This window comes from Arachis hypogaea, chromosome 6 (assembly GCF_003086295.3).
Source record: "Arachis hypogaea cultivar Tifrunner chromosome 6, arahy.Tifrunner.gnm2.J5K5, whole genome shotgun sequence".
Taxonomy (NCBI): Eukaryota; Viridiplantae; Streptophyta; class Magnoliopsida; order Fabales; family Fabaceae; genus Arachis; species Arachis hypogaea.
In genome coordinates this window covers 3,764,549-3,782,565 of record NC_092041.1, presented here as the reverse complement: position 1 = coordinate 3,782,565, position 18,017 = coordinate 3,764,549, and the positions used below count along the sequence as shown (strand labels likewise).

Genomic DNA, 18,017 nt, shown 5'->3' with positions numbered 1-18,017 from the left:
AATTTTCTGATGCAACAAGAGAATGACTCACTCAACCTTCTATCCAATTTTCCGATGCAACAAAAAAATAGCTTACTCAACCTCATTTGTCAATACTATGATTTTATCATGAAACTAAAATAGAAGTTTTACATCTCTAATCATTCTATATGACGACTACAATAGTTTAAGAGGTATTTATAACCTCTTATCAGGTTAAAACAAAGAAAACTCTAATCCCACAAACATAAAACTCAATTTAGTAACTAAATAAATAAAATAAAAATACACCAAATTAAGTTGAACATTCTAAAGATATAAATTAATAACTTTTAAATAATACTTAAATTCTTTATATCATGAACATTTAAAACACCTATCATTTTTCTCCTCTTCAAAAAATTTCTTCTTCGAATATTATAGTTAAAAAAATAGTATATGAAAAGAACAAATACAAAAAAGATAATTTCTATTTTTTGTTTCTTTTTGCATTATATGCTTTTTTATTTTTTAAATAATAAAATCAACAAGAATGACAAAACAATAATGAAACACAAACAGAAAAGACAAAGATAAGAAGAATATAAAGAATGACGCGAGAGACACTATAACCCTTTTTTTTTACATAAGAAGAATAAATATAAATTAATAAGGATTAATCTAATATCTGAAAAGAAAAGAAACATCTTTCTTGTATTTTATCTTTTCATACACTATTTTTTCGACTACAAATTTTGAGAACGAATCTTTTTTGAAGAGGGGAGAATGATTCGTGTTTTAAATGTTCGTGATATGAATAGTTCAAATATTATTTAGAAGTTATTATATTAATTTATATTTTTAGAATGTTCAATTTAATTTAACGTATTTTGATTTTGTTTATTTAGTCACTAAATTGAGCTTTATGTTTGCCGGCTTAAAATTTTTTTTGTTTTAACCTAATAAGAGGTTATAAATACCTTCTAAACTATTCTAGTCGTCATATAGAATGATTAGAAGAGTGTCAAAGTATTTTTTGGTTTCGTGATGAAACCATGGTATGAACAAGTAAAGTTGAGTGAGTCATTCTCTTGTTACATCAGAAAATTTAGTAGAAGACCGAGTGAGTCCTTTCAATTCAATTTCCAAACTATAATGTGGACAAATTAGGTTTAAAGTCTCTTTCTTATTGCATTAAGAAATTAGGTAAAAAGTAGAGTGATTCTCTTTATGTTCAATTTCAACCTATCATTTTATTTTCTATTTTCTATTTTCAATTTCAATTCATCTTTTTTCTATTTCAATTCTTATCTTCTTGTTTATCATTAGGTATCATTTTGTATCATTTGATATTAGATTTCACGTATTAGATTAATCTTTATTAATTTATATTTGTTCTTTTTGTCCAAAAAAAAAGGGTTTGAGTGTCTCTCACTTCCTTCTTTATGTTCTTTTTATCTTTGTCTTTTTTGTTTGTGTTTCATTATTATTTTATCATTCTTGTTGATTTTATTATTTAAAAAATATCAAATATACAGTACAAAAAAATAATAAAAAAATTATCTTTCTTATATTTTATCTTTTCATACACTATTTTTTTAACTACAAGATTCGAGGATAAATCTCTTTTTTAAAGAGGAAGAGAACAGTGATACATTCTTCAAATGTTCGTAATATAAATAGTTTAAGTATTATTTAGAATATATTAGTTTATATTCTTATAATGCTCAATTTATTTTGATATATTTTAATCTTGTTTATTTAGTTACTAAATTGAGCTTTATGTTTATGGGTTTAGGATTTTTTTATTTTAACCAAATAAGAGGTTATAAATATCTAATAAACTATTATAGTCGTCATATAGAGCAATTAGAGGAGTGCCAAAATATTTTTTGATTTCGTGATAAAATCATAGTGTGGATAAATGAGATTGTGTGAGTCTCTCTTGTTACATTAGAAAATTGTACAGAAGATTAAGTGAATTCTCTTGATTCAATTCTCAAATTATGGTGTGAATAAGTTAAGTTGAAAAATTCCTTTCGTGTTGTATTAAGAAATTGAATATAAAATAAAGTGCTTCTTTTTATATTAAATTTTAACCTATTATTTTATTTTACATTTTCAATTTTAACTCATTTTTTCTATTTTAATTCTTATATTCTTATTTATCATTAGTTGTTGTTATATATATACATTCCTCCCTTTTTCCCTTTCTTTTTCTTCACATTACTAATATAATCCGATTGAAAAAGATATATCCCTAAATTAGGCATAGAAAACAAAAAAAAAAGATGAATCTTATCTAGCTAAACCAAAATCTGCGATTTTGACCCAAAGTTTATCTACATAATACTTCACTGCCAAAATCAAAGGAAGAAGAGCCCAATTAGAGAGAGGCAACATTTAGCGAGAGCCTGGTAATAACAGCGACGACAACAAAATAATAGCGGTAGAAACAGCAACAATGACGACGTAAAAAATAAATAACAGCGACATCATCACTACCATTACTTTTTCCTCACTACTGGGTTCACTTTCTCCCCACTCAATCTCTAACTCCTCTGTGTCGTCTCTCTTTGGTTCACATTTGGTAGAAGTGGCAATGGCATTTTCCGCTGCACCATCGTCGTATTTTTCATTATTTTTTCATTTCTTCGTTTATCTCTCTCTTTTTCTAATTAAATCTTCCTCTCACTCTTATTTCACAGATTATTTATCTTTCTCTCTTTCTTTTTGCCCTTCATCCTCTCTTTTTCTTTTTTTTTTCTTTCTCTTCCTTTTTCTTCTTTTTCTTTTTTTTTCTTTTTCTCTCATCTTCTGTTTTTTTTTTCTTTTTCTTTTGCGTCTTTGTAAGTGTGGGTGTGAGTGATGTGTAGATGTGTATAATGAATGAAAATGATGAGAAAATGTATATGTATGTGATAAATGTATGTAAAAGAAAAATTGAAAAAACTAGTGTTGTTTCGAATGATGATGACTCTAAAAATAAGAGTGTATATGATAAATTAAAAAAATTTGTTCGAAGATTAAAAAAATTTAAATAAAATTTAATATTAAGAACAATTTTAAATAAAAAAAATTAAGAATAAATTTGATTTAAAAAATCATAAAAACTAAATCGTGCTTTAAATCTAAAAAATTAGAAAAATAAATGGTCTTATAATCCAATTCTTTGCGATGAGATGATAAATTTCAAAGAAGTTAAACTTCTTACGGTAGCCTTCATCAGCTACCTATAATATTTCTTTTACGCTTCTTTTCATTAAGTTATACAATAAACATATATTTCTCAAATGAAATGAAGGCAAAATGCTTTTAAGTAAATTATATTACGATCAAGCAACGAAAGTATGACATGTGGTATAATTTTATTGTTTGTCAACTTTATTTTTTTATTGAACTGAAAATTATAAGACCAACTGAACTAACCAATTTTTTTAAAAAGGTAATATATATATAAAAGATTAAAAATATCCTTATTTAATATTAACTATTTTATTTTATTTTTTAAAAATCGATCAATTCAATTAGTTTAGTCATTTTCGATTAAAAAAGATTAAGTTTGAATAAATAATATATATCGCATGTCATATTTTTATCATTTACTCATATATAATATCTTGTCCAAAAATTTTTTTACTCCATTTTGTTATAACATCTACCTTAGCTTATATCATGTACAAATAATCTATCACGGCAAATGATTTGTGGACTATATATATATACCCGTTAATAATTTATCGTGGGTGGTTCACATTTTTTAAAGTAAATGCATTAAAGGTATTGAAGAGGTTTTAAAAAAGCAAGCATCTAACTTCTATAAATAGTAAAATGTAGTTTTACTTTATACAAACAATAAAATAATATTCTTTCTCTTATACTCTTGTCTCTTTTTTCTACTATTCTCTCTCTTATATATTTTATTATATTATTATTAAATATATTAATTATATCTACTATATTGATATAGTAATTCTAGTGAATATTACTACTTGAGTTATCTAATTATATTTTCATATTTTATACTTCTTTCTTATTTATTTAGTTATTTTATAACACATTATCGGCACGAAACTCTAACGAAATTTTAGGAAGACTTCAGGTAACAAATTTTTATTATGTCGAATCTCTTTCATCTTGAATATAATGCTTTTGATATATCTGAAAATAATTATTTATCATGGATACTAGATGTTAAAATCCATTTTAATTCAATAGATCTTGGAGATACCATTAAGGCTGAAAATAATATATCCCAGAAGGATATAGCCAAAGCCATAATTTTCCTTCGTCATCATCTTGACGTATGATTGAGAAATGAATATCGCACATTAAAAGATCCTGCAGATATGTGGAAAGGCCTTGAAAAAATGTACAATCATCAAAAGATTGTGATACTTCCTCAAGCCCGATATGTTAGAGAAAAATTTTTTTGACCTTCTATGTCTCGAATGTGTTCCTGCAGCAGCAGTATTGAAAAAAAGAATTTAAAAATATTCTGAGTTAATTTCTTGCTTTCTTGTCGCTGAACGCAATAATAAGTTACTTTTGAGAAATAATGAAGCGCATCCAGCTGGCACCACCCCATTTCCTGAAGCAAATGCGGCAAATTATAACCCCAGAAGAGGTAAATGACAAGGTTTTAGTAGCAAGAAAAATTATGGAAGAAAAATAAATGATATTCACAAGAAAGGATCTCACCAGAAGTGAGATAAAGAAAGAAACAATGGGTAAAGTAAATCAATTGAGGATAAATGCTTCCGTTGTGGTGAAAAGGGTCATTGCTCACGTACATGTTGTACCCCAAGGCACCTAGTTGATCTTTATCAAGCATTCTTGAAAAAGGATGACAAAGGAAAGGAAACAAATTTTGTTTCAAATGATGAAAATTCCATCACTCATTATGATGTATCTAATTTCTTTAAAGATTCTGAAGGTAATATTGGCTATTTGATCAATGATGAAATAGTTTAATATGTGTGTTTGCTAAGTATTCATATGATTAATTTTACTGTGCATGTACTTTTACTTATTTTATTATTATTATTTATTTTTGAAGAAAAATGGCAAGGACATATTTTGAAGATATTTTCCTTGCGGATAGTGCAAGTTCGCATATTATTCTTAAAAGTAATATATATTTTACTCATCTTGTGCCAAAAGAAGAATATGTTAATACTATTATTGACTCAGGCAATGTGATAGAAGGCTCCGGAAGAGCTATAATTTTGTTTCCTAGAGGAACAAAATTCATAATAAATAATGCACTATTGTCTACCAAGTCTCGAAGAAATTTGTTGAGCTTTAAAGATATTCGCCGAAATGGATATCATATTGAGACTATGAATGAGGGAAATCATGAGTACTTATGTACCACAACTCATGATTCAAATAAGAAAGTTATATTAGAAAAGTTGCCCTCACTTTCATCTGGGTTATATTATACCAAAATTAGTGCAATTGAATCACATGTCATTGTAAACCAGAAGTTTACTAGCCCAAATAAATTCATAACTTGGCAATTTGGCATGATAGATCGGGTCACCCGGGAACAACCATGATGAGGAGAATTATTGAAAACTCTCATGGACATTCACTAAAGAACCAGAAGATTCTTAATACTAGTGAATTTTGTTGTGCTGCATGTTCTCAGGGAAAGTTAATTTTAAGGCCATCACCAGTAAAGATTGGATTTGAATCCCCTGAATTCCTAGAAAGGATTCAAGGTGATATATGTGGACCTATTCGTCCATCATGTGGATCTTTTAGATATTTTATGGTCCTGATAGACGCATCTTCGAGATAGTCACATGTGTGCTTATTATCTTCTCGCAACCTGGCATTTGCGAGATTACTGGCTCAAATTATTCGATTAAAAGCACAATTTCCAGAAAAGCCAATCAAAGCAGTTCGTCTTGATAATGCTGGTGAATTTACTTCCCAAACTTTTGATGCTTATTGTATGGCTAATGGAATAAGTGTTGAACATCCAGTAGCTTATGTTCACACACAAAATGGGTTAGCAGAATCACTTATTAAACACCTCCAATTGATTGCTAGACCCTTGCTTATGAGAACAAATCTCCCAACCTCGGTTTGGGGCATGCTATTTTACATGCCGTAGCACTTATTCGTTTGACGCCAACGAGTTACTATTGCACCACCTAATCGCACCAAAATGGGACCCCAAAGAAAATTGGGGATATATGTTGGATATGATTCTCCCTCTATAGTGAGGTATCTTGCTGTGTACGTTGATAATTTAAATATCATTGGGACTTATGAAGAGATTCCAACAATTATAAAAACTCTAAAAGAAAAGTTTGAGATGAAAGATCTTGGAAGGACTAAATTTTGTCTCGGCCTGCAGATCAAGCATACAAAAAATGAGATCTTTATTCATCAAGCGACACACATAAAGAAGATCTTGAAAAGATTTTATATGGATAAGTCACATCCTTTGAGTACCCCAATGATCGTAAGATCTTTACATATGGAAAATGATCAATTCCGTCCTAAAGAAGAGAATGAAGATATCCTTGGTCCTGAAGTACCATATCTTAGTACCATTGGAGCGCTAATGTATCTTGCCAATAATACGCGACCTGACATATCATTCGCGGTGAATTTACTAGCAAGATATAGTTCCTCTCCAACCAGAAGACATTGGAGTGGAATCAAACAGATCTTTTGATATCTTCATGGAACAGTTGATATGGGGTTGTTTTTGTCCCTATGGATCCAAGTCACAACTAGTTGGCTATGTAGATGTCGGATACTTGTTTGATCCACATAAAGGGAGATCTCAAACAGGATACCTGTTTACATATGGTGGTACAGCTATATCATGGAGGTCTACAAAACAAACGATAGCAGTAACCTCCATCAAAGGTGATGGAACAAAGCATATTTCTCCCAAATTCTTCTTCACTCATGATCTTCAAAATCAAGGGACAATTGATGTCCAACAGATCCGCTCAAGTGTTAATCTGTCAGATTTGTTCACAAAGTCACTCCCAAAATCCTCCTTTGAAAGATTGGTACATGAGATTGGAATGCACCGATTTCGAGACATTAAATGATGTCGACAAGAGGGGGAGACTGTACTCTTTTTTTTTTTTGTTAGATTTTTTTCCATTAAATTTTTCTTGACAAGGTTTTTAATGAGGCAGTCCCATCAATAAAGGATATTGTACTCTTTTTTTTTCACTGAGATTTTTTTCCATTGAGTTTTTCTTTAGTAAGATTTTAACGATACAATAATATTGAATGGTCATTAAAGGGAGAGTGTTGTGATAAGGTTATAACGTGGATGCCCATTCATTGTGGGCAGTTCACATTCTCTAAAATGAATGACATTAAAGAGGTTTTGAAAAAATAAGCATGTAACCTCTATAAATAGTGAAATGTAGTTTTATATTCGTACAAGCAATAAAACAATATTCTCTCTTTTATACTCTTCTATATCTTTCATACTATTCTCTATCTTATATACTTTATTATATTATTATTAAATATATTAATTATATCTACTATATTAATATAGTAATTCTAGTGAATATTACAACTTGAGTTATCTAATTATATTTTCATATTTTATACTTCTTCCTTATTTATTTAATTATTTTATAACAACTTCTAGCATTCTTCTAATTATAATAAATTTTACTCTTTTTTTCATAATTATATCCATCAACTTACTTAGTAAAACTCGTTTTATTATACATCATAATAGCACAGAAATTAATGGTTATTGCAATGCCACGTAAATACGTAAGCGGAAAAAGGCAACAGTCTTGAACATTATTTTCTCCTATTCAAAACATGTTAACATAAATAATAGAACAAACAAAAACGATAGTTACCATCATGCTTTCCAAAATGTACAAGTAGTTCTCTGAATTTTGACTACTTCACACCCATCAGCCATCACAACACTCTATAATGAAAACCGCCATGCATTATTGCTTTTCTAGATTAACCTCATTGAATTTTTACTTGTTTCATTCTCAAAGACGTACTCTGGAATTTTTTCTTTGATAAGATATGGAATCAGCAGAAGCCACGTGTGCAGCGTGCTGTCTACGAAGCTAGTAGACAACATCCTTAAACCCTTAGCTTCACGTAACTAAGGAAAAATACTCATAACGCGCGTTAATATTCGTGGTATAAAAATAATAGTTGAGAATCATTAACTAGTTTAACATATTTGATTCAACTATTTAATATATAATACATCCAAATCTAAATTATCATGAAGACATTTTCAAGAATGACTGCAGGTACGACTGACGACTTTGAAGTTTTTTTCCTTGTAATGATAAGATGTGAAGCTAGTAAAAGTCATGACATTCACGCATCATATACTTTTCAACAAGGGTAGGCATTTCCATAATTTCACGGTTAATTGAAGACTAATTAAGCAATAAGCAGTATAAATAGAAGCAGGCAAGTGTGTGTTAGAAGTCGTGAAGAGAGATTGAAATGAAAATGGCGAAGCTTATTGTGTTGGTAGTGTGTGCAATTTGTGCTTTAGTGGGAGTAGTTTCAGGGCAGAGTGCTACGAATGTGAGAGCGACTTATAACCTATACTACCCGGAGCAGCATAACTGGGACTTGAATGCGGTTAGTGCGTACTGCGCCACCTGGGACGCCGGTAAGCCCCTCGCATGGCGCCAGAAATATGGCTGGACTGCTTTCTGTGGGCCTGTTGGGCCTACGGGCCAAGCAGCCTGTGGCAAGTGCTTGAAGGTCACTAACACAAGAACGAATGCTCAACAAACGGTTAGGATCGTTGATCAGTGCAGCAATGGAGGGCTGGATTTGGACATCGGTGTTTTCCAGAAGCTGGATACGGATGGTAATGGGAATGCTCAGGGCCATCTCACGGTCAACTATAACTTTGTTGACTGTGGTGACTAAGCTTGCTTCTTTTTATCTTTTATATGCCCTTCTTATTAGTAACTAAATAAATGTACTCATCTTCATTATACCCTTTGCCATTGTGCTGGTATGGTGTTTCGTTTACGAATTATGACTAAATAAAATAACAATGTGGTATATTCATCACCATATGATTTGTAGACTTGTCTATAATTAGCCATAAACATTAAACACAATGGTAGAGTTATTAATGCAACTTTTTAATTATACGGTTTACAAATTTTAAATTTATGTATTTTAAATAATAATTTTAAAAAATTAACTTACAATTTTATATTTATGATTAAAAAATTCTATTAAAATATCCAAATGTTAGTTGATTCACGTAACTCGTCATGTATGTTTTTTTTTTCTTTTTAAAAGGAAATCAACTTATGGTGACTCAAATCTTCATCAACTTGTTATGGCGTTAGTAAGCGTATTACTCCGTCATAATTATATCTCTAATACTCTATAAATTTTTATTGTATACATTATATAAATATTTTATTAACTTCTCATATTTTCTCAATATAAATACATTGAAGTCGGGGAAGGATTCAATCAAATCCTGTCTGCCAAGTGACCCTATCACTTTCTTGATATCTTGAAATTATACAAAGGCTTGTGTTGTGGGTTTAGCCCATCCTGACGTGCTCCGAAAGGCACTGACTGTGGGCCTGTTGGTCCTCAAGAATATTTAATTTCAAGGATGTGGTTTGCGGCTAGCTTAGCTTTGTGTGCCACCGTAATAAGTATCTTATAAACAAATCCTTCGACTCATTTGTCGCTTAAACAAGTTTTTAGATTTGTAATAAATTAACTCTTAACCTCTCCGCCGCCGACCAAAAAAGAATATCTTGTAAATTGAGATTGATAAGTTGGATTTAGATTTAAGTTAACAATAGGCGCATTTGAGTTGAGTTGGTGCAAAGTGAAGTCAAACGGTAAAACAGTAAAAGAAAGCGATCCAGAAACGAAGTGGTGTTGGAAAGCAGATCCGCATTGAGATGGTTATGGCGAAGGTGAAGAGGCAGAAGCTGCAAGCATGCATCACGTGCCCACTCTGCCACAAACTCCTCCGAGACGCCACCACCATCTCCCTCTGCCTTCACACTTGTCGGTCTTTCTTCTTTCCTTGTATAACACCACCATTTACTTGTTCATATATTCTGAGAACTGAAATCAGTTCTGAACCAGTTTGCAGGAAGTGCATATATAAGAAGCTTTCAGATGATGAGATGGATTGTTGTCCAGTATGTTATGTTGATCTCGGATGCCTTCCATTCCAAAAACTCAGGTTCATTTAAATTCGTGTTTATCTGCAATTTCTAGTTAAATTCCTTCTGTTCATAAGTAATCATGCAGGCCAGACCACAATTTGCAAGATATTAGGGCCAAAATATTCCCTTTTAGGCGAAGAAAAATCGATGCTCTTCAAGTTGTTTTGCCTGCAAAGAGGAAGGAAAGATCACTTTCATCATTGGTGGTTAATGCTCCCAAGGTTTCAAATCAGACTGGCTTCACAGCCAAGAGAACAAAATCTGGCATAAGAAAGGCAGCTGAAGAAACATATGGTGAAGATAATCTGGTAATTGATTGTTGAAAATGAAAGTCATACTTGTAACTTCATGGAATTCAATTCTTGATAGTTGTTACTGTTTTCCTGTGATACTGGCAATGCATGATCAGTACATTGTTGTAGGGTTCTTTTGTAGCTGAGAAGAGGCCCAATGAAGATACAGAAAACAGTATGGAACTTGCAGAAGGGAAGGGTGATCTCTGGACGCCCTTGAACTGTCTCGTTGAAGCTGCCAATCGAACAAAGTCCTCCAAATCAAACTCACAAGGGACTCCTCATGCCAAGTTAGAGTCTCCATCAACTGCTTATGGTGGACTAGACATGGCTGCAACCACAACCAAATCAGACCTACCTACTTCATTGAAGAGTGCTTTTCACATGGCTAAAACTAAAATCAAGGATAATAGACATAAAAGGTTTGGAGCTGACAAGGAGGGACACACCCTGCATTCAGGACCTGCAGTGAAGCAAAAAAGGCCGCTGCGTCCTGGTCAGGAAAGAGCAGAAGCATCTGAGACATCTGCCTCAGATACAACAGGGAGCAGGTGTGATGGGAAAAACAGTCCTATTTGGTTTTCCTTAGTTGCTTCGGAAGACCAGTAAGTTAATTTGATATATGCATAAACCATGAAGTTTTTATTTTCTGTGGATCCTAATGAGTTGGATTGATGTTATGATTCAGGAAGGGAGATGTTCCTTTGCCACAGATTTCAGCATGTTATTTAAGAATAAAGTAATATTCTCAACTCATTACTTTTTTTTTGCTTGTCCAATTCCCCTACCCTTAAGGTTTTTGCTTGACTTTGCAATTTAGAAACTGTTACTTTGGAGTTTGGAGCATGAGTTAACATATTTTTCCTTTTTCTATGTGCCAAAATTCCTCTATATTTCAACAAAAATATACAAATATGTGGTTTTGTTTGTTCATTCTTAATTTTGTAAACGGATTTTCAAAGCTGTTGGTGTAGTTGAAATTGCGCTTCAATTTTGCTAGGCCCAAAAAAAAAAAATTTCAAACTTGCAGATTAAAAGCAACCTAAGAGGAAAACAAAAAGACTGCAACTGTATGAAAGATATGTATGTCTCTAATACATAACTCTATTCATCATGAATTACAGTTTGCGCATTCAACTTGTACATCTAAGTTGACATATTATGTTTATATTTTTACAGAACTTGGATAGTTATACACAAGCCTGCCTCATTGATCATATTTTGTATGTTCACCCACAATTTATGTTGTAGCAAGCAACTGTCTTTTCTATATCTATGTTTGGACAGCATAACAGGTTTTTTCCCCTTCACATTGGTCGTAAGCATATGATTCATTTCTTTTAATATTATTGCAGGGATGGTACTGTGCCTGTCTCATTTATACAAAAGTATCTTGTGAAGAAACTTAATCTAACAAATGAAGCAGAGGTGAGCTTATGATTTCTAATTTTGCTACTTGGTTATCTCTGAAAAATTGCTACAGGAGAGGCCAAATAATAAACTCGAATTACATGGATGTTACCAAAATTTGCTGGATGTTAAAGATATAACTGTTCACGTTGTCTTCTCGTATTAGTTTAAGCTTTTGGAAGAAGTAGTACCATAATGTGGTATCAGAACTCTATGTTCGAAAAGTCTAGAGTTCGATTCTTGGTGAATCCTAACAAAGAAAAAAATAGCATAAAACAAATAAAAAGAGAAAATAAGTCCTATACAAAAAAATAAGCAAAGCCAAAAGAGGTTATTGTTTGAAGGAGCATGTTAGAGATATAAACATTTATATTGTCTCCATCTATCAGCTTAAATTTCTGAGAGAAACGACATAATGACATGAGTATCAGTAACATGGTATGTTTCTTGTGCAGGTGGAAATAATGTGCCGGGGTCAGCCTGTGTTGCCAAATTTGCAGCTGCATAACTTAGTAGACTTGTGGTTCTGCTCAGGTTCAACCACAAAGAAGATGCCGGCATCTGTGGGCTCCTCAGCTAAGGACTTTGTCATGGTTTTATCATATTGTCGAAAGGTCGTACCTCATTGAGATTATCATCCGCCCTACTACAATGTTGCCTTCCTTCTTTACATAGACATTCAACTACTTGATAAAAATATCTGATATATCCAAGCAAAGGAATATGTTCTTTGATTTCTGTTCAGCTCTTAATCCCCTTTAGTTTGTTTCCCTCACAATTTTGCACCTTATACTCTATTATGCTGTTACTTGAAGAGTTTACTCTATCCTATCCTCTTTTCTTTTTTTTATTTCTTTCCTTTTTTCCATATGACATTGTGTTATAGTGATACCGCAAAAATTAAAATTACGGTAAAACTGATTGGTTGGGTTAGTTTGTTTGTTTGTTTTCTTAAAACCCATAAACCCTTTGGGAAATTTTGCAATTCTTCTGGTCTTATGACTCAAATATTTCATTTAAGTAAACAAAAAAATGATGTCAAACAGAGCACCAAACAATCTCAAGAAATAAGTGAAATTAATGGCTAACTAACCGTACGAGAGTACACTCATTACAAGTGGAAAACACCACCTCTCTTTTTTCCCCTTAAATATTTGTTTATAGCAAATAGTATTACATGAATAATGCTGCTCTATATGCAATGTTGGTCTCTCTTCCCTCAACAAGGACATTGGTAAAGACCATATTATGAATTATTCTGAGCTGTTTTACCATGAAACTTCCTCCCAGCTTCGACAGCTTCCCTGTAAAAAATGACACATCGAGATACAATCATCCAAGATCAAAGTGAGTGAATAGTGATACGTATGAAGTATTTGTCTATAACTCTATGAAATAGTATGAAGACCTGAATGCATTTACTAGCTCCTTATTCTCAGGATCAAGCTTTACTCCCTCATAAAAAGCATTTGCAGCTTCATCAAACTTCTGCAACAAGTATAGCCAAGTTTAGTTTCTACAAATACATAGTAACTACGTTGACACATCCTGATGCTAATGTAAAAGGGAAAAAGCATTGATAGAAGAGCATGCCTGTAAAATTCTCAAAGCTGCTCCTTCCCTATAACAGGCTTTCGGCCAATCCGGTCTTAATATTCTGCATGCCTTTGCATCGGCTAAAGCATGCTCAGCTTGACCCAACTTAATCCAACAGAGACTTCTATTGGATAGCAAAGTACCCTCACTAGGGTCCAGATCAATTGCCTGTGAACCCATGGCAAAGAATAGAAGTTATTCAAAGGAACCCATCACTAGGTAAGTACACAACATTATGAAAGCACAGAAGAGGAAGAAATTCAAGAGTCAAATGAGAGAACAGGATACTTTACTTGGGTATAAGAATCTATGGCCATGTTGTAGTCTTGCCTCTTAAAGGCCTCATCCCCTCTTGCTTTTGCTTCTGCTGCTCTCTTTTTGGCTTCAGGTGCCACCTGATAAGTTCACAACCGATTATGCAAGATGCAATGATAAATAAAAAGTCATTCATGTGCAGACCTAAAAACTTTCGCTAGAGAGATAGTTGACCATGTATTATAACAATGAATATTGCATTACCAATTATCTAAGAGAGTAAAATAGGGGGCTCGATTGACTAAACATAATTGAATTGTACTTTCATCATTGAATTGTACTTGTCTATTTTATTTTATTGTAATTTTTACACTAGGCAGCTATATTCATTAAATAGTACAGATAAAACAGATTATAGTAAAACTAATATGCAATTAAGAAAGGAAATGCACACCTCAGGGACATTTTTCTGATGAGACACAGTGGTATCCTTCGGCCGGCTAGTTGTTGATTCATCCTGTAAATCGTACTTATTATTTTATTAAATAGTTATGAAAAAAGGCCAGAAAAAAATGCAAACAAACATCAAAGAGGGCTAGTAGTGAAATCTGTTTGTCGGCACAAAATTGTAAAACGATGGTAAAATTCAAGGCCTTCTTCTCTGTAAAATAATATAATAGGAATATATTTACTTCAGGACAACTGAAAAAGCTATAAGCAATAGTGGCGCAGTAAAGAAATATGTAGTTATTGCAGTCGCAGTTTCGTAATTATTTGATTTTCCTGCAGCACTGATATGGCGTAGCTCAAACCAATTGGAAAATGAGAACTCAAGACTTTCAGTACCTGTTGCTTCTTAATTTCAGACTGCATATACTCAATTATCCCATCAACAGTCCAATTAGGAACGGCATCAATCTTGGATGTCAGGGGGAACAATATCTCAACAGCTCCACGATTGCCCCTTGCAGCCGCAACTTGTATTGGCTTAACACCATCCTGAAATGCAAACAGATTCAAATTTTACTCCAAATATTAACAAAACCAGTGTTCACAACAACCAGAAGCACTCCATTTGACAATGACAAAAAAATGAATGATACTGAAAGTTTGGATAGATCATGGACACAAACTAAATGATTGCTAAGCTCCTAAAAAAAGATGGTGATGAGCGAAAAAGATAACACAATATCTGTCTCTCACCTCATCGGACACATTAGGATCAGCTCCAGCTTTCAATAAGCAATTTATAATTTCCAGACTGCCATTATCAGCTGCAATGTGTAAAGGAGTTGCTCCACCGGCACTAATATTTACTTTCGCACCTGCCTGCATACAATAAAATTCAAATATTAGGATCCAGAAAGAAGCACAAGATAAAAATCATAGGGAAGAAAGTAACATGCTACCAACAAAGATATACCCACATCTAATACACCCATGAAAACAGTACATAAAAGTTAAATTGCAATAACAAATAAATAAAACAGTTTGCACCTGCCATCTCTCACCTACTTCCTTTTAGGAGCTGAACTAGTTTGTATTTCGGTTTAGATTAACCATTTACATTCAATCAACCTAAAACTCAGAATTTAAGAATGGTCTGGTTACCTGAATTAACTCCTCTAAGCATGCCAGCGAGCTGGCTGCCACAGATGAAAGGAGTGGGGTAATACCATCATCGGTTTCAGCATTAGGCTGCAAAATAATACCAACAACATGAAACGTTAAAAAAACTACATAGCTTCTACAAAAATTGGGGAGCTCCAAAGATCAACTAGAGGAAAGCATTTGAAGATTATGGGGGATGTGTGAAAAATCTCATTTTCTTTCCTGCTTTTAACAAAAATCCCAAACAAACAGAAGGTAATATACATATACACTTACATTTGCACCATGTTCTAGTAGAACACTGACGGCAGCTTGTTGGCCATGACCGGCAGCCCAAACCAAAGGCGTTCCGGCATCACTTTCCAAATCAGGATTAATTCCTGTAGAAAGCAAATGCTTGAGCAGCTCAGTATCCCCTACAACAAAGCAAAAGTTACAAAAACAAAGTCAGAAAATACAGAACAAAAAAGAATCCAGGTAACAAAATTTAATAATACTTTTGCAAGATCACACAGTGTCAGAACCAACCTATCCCTGCAGAATGGTGCAAGGCCGTAGCCCCTAAATTGCTAGCTATGGTAGGATTAGCACCACGGTCAATGAGATATTTAGCAGTGGCAGTGTGCCCCTGACGAGCAGCATGAATGAGAGCAGTTTCCCCTGAAAAGCAATCCCAATTCCAAAAAGTTACAACCTTGCTAATCAGGAAAAGCCTGTTCAAACTTCAAATACATCAATCGCAAAGCATGTGTATGAGAATGAGAAGCACACACCATCATCGTCTTTTGAATCGACATGGAGCTTCAATTCCTCAAGCAAGTACTTGCAAACCTCGGTCTGGCCTTCGCGGGCGGCGAAGTGCAGGGCTCCTCGCTTGTTTGCGTCCTTAATTGAGTCCACGGTCTTGGCCAAATCCTTGGACTCATCCAACTGAGTCGCTAAATCTAGAAAAAGCATGAAAAGATTAGTGCAGTTTGGAGGGCGATGAGGAACAATGAATCGGAGTGAAGTGAGCTCTTACTCTTGAGGAGATCAAGATTGCCGGTGCGAGCAGCGTTCAGAAATTGCTGAACTTTCTGCCTCACTGCATCAAAAGTACATTTTGAAGAACAAACAATACAACCTCATAAGATATGGAGAGAGAGAAAGAGAAAGAGAGAGATATGAAACCTGCGAGAGCGTCGGAAGCATCGGGAGCCATAGGTGTCGACTGAACACTGACTTGAAAGTGAGAGTGAGTGAGAGAGAGTGAGAGAGAGAGAGAGAGAAAGCTAAGGAGGTTTCTGGGGTTTATGATGAACGGTGAGTGAGTCTCTCGGTGTCAATGAAAAACAAAAACCCAAAACCTTGAACACGTTGTCGTTGAGGTTTGACGTATCTTTGTGACTTTGTTAGCCTCAAAATGTATCGTATTTATAGTTATACACACCGTTTTTTTATCAATGAAGAACCGTTTCGGATTACGCTTCATTAGAGCCCAAACATAATTCATAACCCAACTTGATTAGTTTTTATTTTTTAACTTTTTATTCTCCCTCGGATACTTTATCGTTTTCAACCTCTTTCTTCGTCATAAACTCAGCAAGTTAAAAAATAAAAAGTCACAAAATTCAAAACACACTTTACACATTTTATATTTTTTTAATTAAATTTTTAAGAGAGAAGAAAAAAAAATTCTTATACTTATTCTGTATATTATTTCAACTCTTTTTTCATTATTTTTCATGTGTTCTTCAAGTGTTTAATCCGTACAAACACAAACTTTTTTCTATTTTCAATAATTCTTGTGTTTATATCAAAATTTTGATAAGATAAACTATTATTCTTTCTCCTTTTTTTTATTTTTTTAACAGTAAACATAATGAGTTCTTACTCTTCTTCATGTATAAAAAATTAATCTTGAATCACCCATGTAACATGCTTAAGAAGCTAAAAAAATTTGAGCTCAATGTGATTGGATTTCGACATTTTTATGACGCTTTTCGACCAAAAAAAACTGCACCACCACCAACATGCTTATTCCTTTGTGTGCAGATTTTTTACTGTGTGAAAGGTTTAAGAATTAAATTAAATAAGAGGTAAGGGTCAAAACTAGTTAAAATATGTTTATGCTTAATTTAGTATTTATATAAATCACTTTGCGATGATTTTGTACCTAATTTTGTAATTTGTAAATTCAACGGTACTTTTTTATTTTGTCTTATTATTTGAGTGATATATAAATTTTATTTGCCTCTAAAAATGGTATGAAACCACTAAAATTATTTGGAGTATTTGGAGTTTAAGTTTCAAGCCTTATAAGTCACTAAAAGTGAAATAAAATAAAAAATTGCACCCCTTAAAATCCAGTCACTAAATGATCATGAAAGTCATGTGTATAAAAGTTTAAAAGATGTTAAAAACTGATTTTAATCCTATAGAACAAAGGTGTAAAATTAAAAAGGGTATTATAATCATTTTTAGGTAAAAAGAGGGTTAAAAATATAATTTAATTGAAAGATAAGTAAAATTTTAAACTCAGAGTCATGAAGAATAAATTCGTAAATATATAAATTAATTGGATCAAAATTATAATTATAATAGAATTTTGAGTCTAAATAAAAGGTTTAGTAAAAATTAGAAGTAAAATGATAAAAAAAACAGTAATTAGAATAAGTAAATAAATTAATAAAGGATAAAATGATATTTT

The 18,017-nt window shown here is 32.7% G+C and overlaps 3 protein-coding genes across 7 annotated transcripts; 2 read left to right on the top strand and 1 right to left on the bottom strand.

Annotated features, from left to right (window-relative positions):
- The first annotated feature begins 8,406 nt into the window (after positions 1–8,406).
- LOC112695418 (pathogenesis-related protein PR-4) lies at positions 8,407–9,030 on the top strand. Its single transcript, XM_025747762.3, has one exon. The coding sequence runs from the start codon at positions 8,443–8,445 to the stop codon at positions 8,878–8,880; it is 438 nt and encodes a 145-aa protein (XP_025603547.1). The 5' UTR covers positions 8,407–8,442; the 3' UTR covers positions 8,881–9,030.
- A 636-nt stretch (positions 9,031–9,666) lies between these two features.
- Positions 9,667–12,692, top strand: LOC112695416 (E3 ubiquitin protein ligase DRIP2). 5 transcript variants are annotated; one of them, XR_003150387.3, is made up of 9 exons: positions 9,667–9,999; positions 10,081–10,180; positions 10,249–10,471; positions 10,586–11,061; positions 11,145–11,195; positions 11,457–11,539; positions 11,636–11,679; positions 11,812–11,884; positions 12,322–12,692. XR_003150387.3 is itself a non-coding variant. In XM_025747759.3 (7 exons), the coding sequence occupies exons 2-7, from the start codon at positions 10,114–10,116 to the stop codon at positions 12,493–12,495; spliced, it is 1,059 nt and encodes a 352-aa protein (XP_025603544.1). In that variant the 5' UTR covers positions 9,667–9,999; positions 10,081–10,113; the 3' UTR covers positions 12,496–12,692. The 5 variants fall into 5 exon arrangements, 4 of the variants coding, with proteins under 4 accessions (XP_025603544.1, XP_025603540.1, XP_025603542.1 ...); XM_025747759.3 differs by lacking the exons at positions 11,457–11,539; positions 11,636–11,679 and having other exon boundaries at positions 10,254–10,471; XM_025747755.3 differs by lacking the exons at positions 11,457–11,539; positions 11,636–11,679.
- Positions 12,693–12,926: 234 nt separating this feature from the next.
- On the bottom strand, positions 12,927–16,825 carry LOC112695415 (uncharacterized). The gene is made up of 13 exons (XM_025747754.3): positions 16,499–16,825; positions 16,350–16,412; positions 16,102–16,272; positions 15,857–15,988; positions 15,605–15,744; positions 15,329–15,415; positions 14,921–15,046; positions 14,564–14,716; positions 14,172–14,234; positions 13,756–13,857; positions 13,460–13,630; positions 13,275–13,354; positions 12,927–13,170 (listed from the first exon to the last, which is right to left on the bottom strand). The coding sequence occupies exons 1-13, from the start codon at positions 16,527–16,529 to the stop codon at positions 13,113–13,115; spliced, it is 1,377 nt and encodes a 458-aa protein (XP_025603539.1). The 5' UTR covers positions 16,530–16,825; the 3' UTR covers positions 12,927–13,112.
- Between the last annotated feature and the right edge of the window lie 1,192 nt (positions 16,826–18,017).